Source organism: Microtus oregoni, unplaced genomic scaffold (genome assembly GCF_018167655.1).
Source record: "Microtus oregoni isolate MIOR12 unplaced genomic scaffold, Mior012 000088F_ref0000325, whole genome shotgun sequence".
Lineage (NCBI taxonomy): Eukaryota > Metazoa > Chordata > Mammalia > Rodentia > Cricetidae > Microtus > Microtus oregoni.
The window spans coordinates 4,240,554-4,245,050 of record NW_024544555.1 but is presented as its reverse complement, the minus strand read 5'-3'; the positions used below and the strand labels follow the sequence as shown (position 1 = coordinate 4,245,050).

At 36.5% G+C, this 4,497-nt stretch overlaps 1 protein-coding gene across 1 annotated transcript; it reads left to right on the top strand.

Annotated features, from left to right (window-relative positions):
* Window positions 1–872: 872 nt before the first annotated feature.
* Window positions 873–4,231, top strand: LOC121442238 (ovomucoid-like). The gene is made up of 4 exons (XM_041643701.1): window positions 873–933; window positions 1,783–1,817; window positions 3,255–3,367; window positions 4,186–4,231. Exons 1-4 carry the CDS (start codon window positions 873–875, stop codon window positions 4,229–4,231), a joined length of 255 nt encoding a protein of 84 aa, XP_041499635.1.
* The last annotated feature ends 266 nt before the right edge of the window (window positions 4,232–4,497 follow it).

Sequence of the window (4,497 nt, the reverse complement as noted above, 5' to 3'; positions counted from 1 at the left end):
TTCTTCTTACAACTCATTTATTTGGAAAAGATTGATATTCTTCCCTTTCCTAGATTATATGAACACTTCATTCATTTAGTACTTATGAGTTCATGAGGCCAAACTGTCCCTGAATATCTGGCCAAGAAAAGATCTGTTGAACACAGGCTTCACTCATGACCTGTTTTATGACCTCCGGAGAGAGTACACCATGTCTCCGTGTCTTATCTTCCCTGGGCAATCCTCTCAGCCCATAGAGCCCATCACTCGTAGATGAACTGGAGACTTATCTCGAAGACTCTGAGTGAGGAAATAAAAGTGAACATTGGAATGAACAAAATAGCCACAGTCTCTGAGCTGTTGTCCTTAAAACAAATATCTCTGTGTGTGAGGTAGGTCACGTGGGTCTCCCAGAGACATAGCCTTGTTGAGGACTTCTCTAGGTTAGTGCCTTTCCTAAAATAATAACAATAGAGCCTTTTTTTAAAAGAAAATATTGATTTAAATAACTCCTTTTTCTACCCTGCTCTGTCTTTCACACACACACACACACACACACACACACACACACACACACACACAAATTAGCCGATATTCTCTGTTAATATTTTTACACTTTGATTTGATAATTATTTCTTTACCTATTCATCTATTTATTATCTCTGTGTAACTTTTAATTTCTGGTTGTTCTCTGATTATATTTTTAGACCTTGTTGAATTATATTTTAGAAACAGAGAAAGGGAACTTTCCCTTAATTAGGAATCTGGGTGGATGGAAATGTGTCCTCAGAATCAAGCATCTCTGTCAATGGATCTCTGGTTGTTTTATTTTTTTGTTGTCAAAGGTACCGTGTTTACCAACATTCCAAAGGTTTGCTGTGTATCTTCATAAAATGTTGGTCTTCTCAGGAGTTCAAGTTATGTACATCACCTTGTCCTTTCTTCTTTGTTCTGGTGAGTACATTTTGCTGTACTAGATGTGAACCTTAAACATAATCTAAAAAAACTCGGGGGGGGGTGGGCAAAACCTCGGAAACACCAGAAATGACTGAATGAGCTTGTCTCACTGGGATTGTAGTCCTTGAACTGGTCATGTTAGGAATGTCACTAAAGTGACAGCAGTGGATTGTTCTTCTAACTAGTCCACTTGGAGAAGTTTGAAGAGAGCAGTGGGTTAGGACAGGCTGAGCACGCTTTCAGTGTCTGCTCATTTGTCCTCCAGATTTCTAACAAAATGCTGTTGTCAAATGCAAATATATTTAAATACGCCATTCTTTGAAGATGCAATTTATTTGACAGCTTTTGGCTGTCTTAGATAAGGCCTACTTTAGCACGTGTTTGATCAACTATCAAGGTCAAGACTGGCTGTGAAATTCAAAATGAGGCATTTGTGAAACATTGCTTTGAACACTGAATTACAGCTGATTACAGTTTTTTTTTTCAAGTCAAGTGAATACTCAAAAGATATTTTGAACTCTGAGGTCAGAGTATTTCACTTAATAATTGTATTAAAATAATATATCCAGGTCTATTAACAAATGGAAGATGATACTTTTGTATATGAGAGCAGTATAAAAGACCGCTTTTCCTGGTATACATATATATCTGTGAATCAGAATTTTCTGAGCTTGCATGTATTTTTAGTTATTTTTTACTAATGACACAAAATTCTCATCTATTCCTTATAGAGTTGACAATTCACATAGACGTGTGCTACATGTAAATGTAGGGACTGTTCACGAAAAACAATAGGAACAAGGTTGTGTTTATACATTTTATCTGTCTTCTCTGTTTTGTTTTCAGAAAGTTCCCTTATAAAATCAGCAGCTTATAGACCAGTAAGTTACTATCATTTCATCCGGAAAATTAAAATGTAAAATGTTCATTTATATAAACTGAGTAATAAAAAGTAAAATTTACCAAAGAAAATACACTCTTCAAAAATGATATATTTTAGTTCAATAAATTCAAAACATCAATCCTGAACTGTGAGACAGGTTACTATTGATATAAGATGTGTGAATGAGTATCTTTTTAAAAATTTAGTTTGTATACCAACCACAGTTTCTCCTCCCTTTTCTCCTCTTCTTCCCTACCCCACCTCCATTTTACCCCTATCCCCAACAACTCCTCCTCATTCTCCTTTCAAAAAGGGTAAAGCCTCCATGGGAGTAAGCAAAGCAGGCTTATCAGGTCAAGGCAGGATCAACCTCTTCCTTCTCCCATCAAGGCTGGGCAATGTATTCCACTCTAGGGACCTAGTTTCAAAAGAGCCAGTATCGGGAACAAGTCCTGGTCTCACTGTAGGGCCCCCAGAAAAGAACAAGCTACACAACTGTCACCCACATGCAGAGGGCCTTGGTTGGTCCCATGCTGACTCCCTAGCTGTTGATCCAGAGTCCATGAACTGTGACAAGTTCAGGTCAGTTGTCTCTGCGGGTTTCCCTGTCTTGATCTTGACCCAGCCTGCTCATATAATCTGTCCTCCTTCTTTTCAACTGGACTTCCAGTGCTCAGAACAACTTATTATTGATTCAAGATTCAACAATGAGTATCTTAACTCCAATATCTAGCCATTGATAATCAGATATATAATTCAATATCTTTACAGCCCAGCGGGGAACAGTTCAGTGCTTAACTTAACATTAAGAACAGTGACTTCCATATACTTACAAAATAGAATGTTATTTTGAAGGTAAATGTTAAATTTGAAAATTAATACACTGTTTTTATAAATACCAATATATCTGTGACATATATGTCACAAGAATGTATGAAAAGTAAGTCACATGTATGTACCATATATAGCATTTCTTTCTTTGAATAAATTACCAAAGGATTTCAAACTGAACATGTATTTTTATGACATGAGCATTAATGAGATGGATTGCCATATAAATGTGCAGTAAAGATGTGCATTGAATTGCAGAGAAATTACAGAGGAATTAGAGAATAATCAATAAAAGTTAAATTTGAGGACTGGGCTATGAAGGAAATGTCTGTTGGGGAAACACAGATGTTACAATGTGCGTTGGCTGCCTTACAAGATCATGTTACACTGGCTGTGTTGTGTTCTAATTAGAAGTGGCATGAAACTATAAATGTATACAGTAATAATTATTTTCCTATGTTTTATATATGTTATATGTCCTTTATTTCTATGTGTAGAAAATATTAAAAATTGATGTAATGTGTGATATTACACACTAAGAGTAAAAACAGTTTATTCAACAGCATATGCTCTAATACGTTCATGATATCTTTGTGTGTTGTAGGCAGCATGTAGTATGTATAGTCCTCTAGGAATTTGTACCAGAGAGTATTTTCCAGTCTGTGGAACCAATGGCCATACTTATGCCAACAAATGCATTTTCTGTATTGCATACAAGTAAGAATACCATTCTCAATATAAGTTCTTCCTAAGTAATGAAGACTTAGTAGCAAAATCTTAGATTTGTGTGATTGCTATTCCATGCTCATAATACTCAGAAAAAAATGACCCTACCAAACCAATGTGCTATGAAAGGCATAGAAACATGTGTTCCTTGCTTTAATATCGTGATTTCTGAAATTGGCTTTTGATTTGGGACTTAAGGGTAGAGTCATGCAAACAAACAAATCAATTAATTTAATTATTAGGAATTCCTAATTTAAGATGTACAAACATGAAATAATTACAAAGCTGATGCTCAATAGATCTCTGTTACAGTCTGCAATCTATCAGCCTAGCAAGAAACTCCCTGGGAGCATCCTCTTATCCCCTGAACTCCATGGAAGATTCTATACCACAGGATACCCTAGGATCCCATCTGTCCAATATCCCTGTCCTTTTTACTCTGGGATTAGATTGCTGTGTCTCAGTGTATGTAGTTCCTCTGCTGTTTTATCTCACATGAGCTAAGTGACTTCCACTTCACAATCTTCTACTTACCATGTCTTTCTCAAGGCCTACTAACAATCCCCCAACTGGGCAAGCTCCACAACTAAGGCAGAGCTGAGGCAGTAGAAATGGTCCAGTCCACCCACAGCAGGACGTGTGCAGATGCCGGGAGCAGTCAGGGTTTAGTTGCTCATAAAAGGAGAAATTAATGTGTCCAATTCAGTTTTTCCCCTTTGAAAATATCATGTCACACTTCTTAAGGAGTTCGAAATAATCTTTCTGTAATTTCTTCAGAAAATTTTTGATCTCTTTTTTTTTCTTTGCAGAAAAACCAGTGGTTCCATTAATTTGGCACATTATGGTAAATGCTGAGTTTTAATGGAGCTATGTTTTCCTAAGGATCTTATTATGCTCTCAGTTTTGCCCTGAAGTCTACACTGGATTGGTGATTTTGTTATCAGGTTCCCATAGCCATAGAAGATTGGGTGAATCTCTGTGTAGGATCCACAAAAGAAGACTAGACTGTCATTGTTCTTTTCATTTCTCAGGTTCTCTGGTCTCAAGGTTTTACTGCATATGGTGAACTACTTAATGGCACTTAAATTCCTAAATCTTAATTTTACATTCTGTAAACTGAC

Excerpts from the sequence above, each read along its gene's own strand:
- LOC121442238 (XM_041643701.1), top strand. The coding sequence starts at position 873 with ATGTTGGTCTTCTCAGGAGTTCAAGTTATGTACATCACCTTGTCCTTT. Across the intron at positions 1,818-3,254 it reads AATCAGCAGCTTATAGACCA|GCAGCATGTAGTATGTATAG; the intron begins GTAAGTTACTAT and ends TGTGTGTTGTAG. Across the intron at positions 3,368-4,185 it reads ATTTTCTGTATTGCATACAA|AAAAACCAGTGGTTCCATTA; the intron begins GTAAGAATACCA and ends TTTTCTTTGCAG.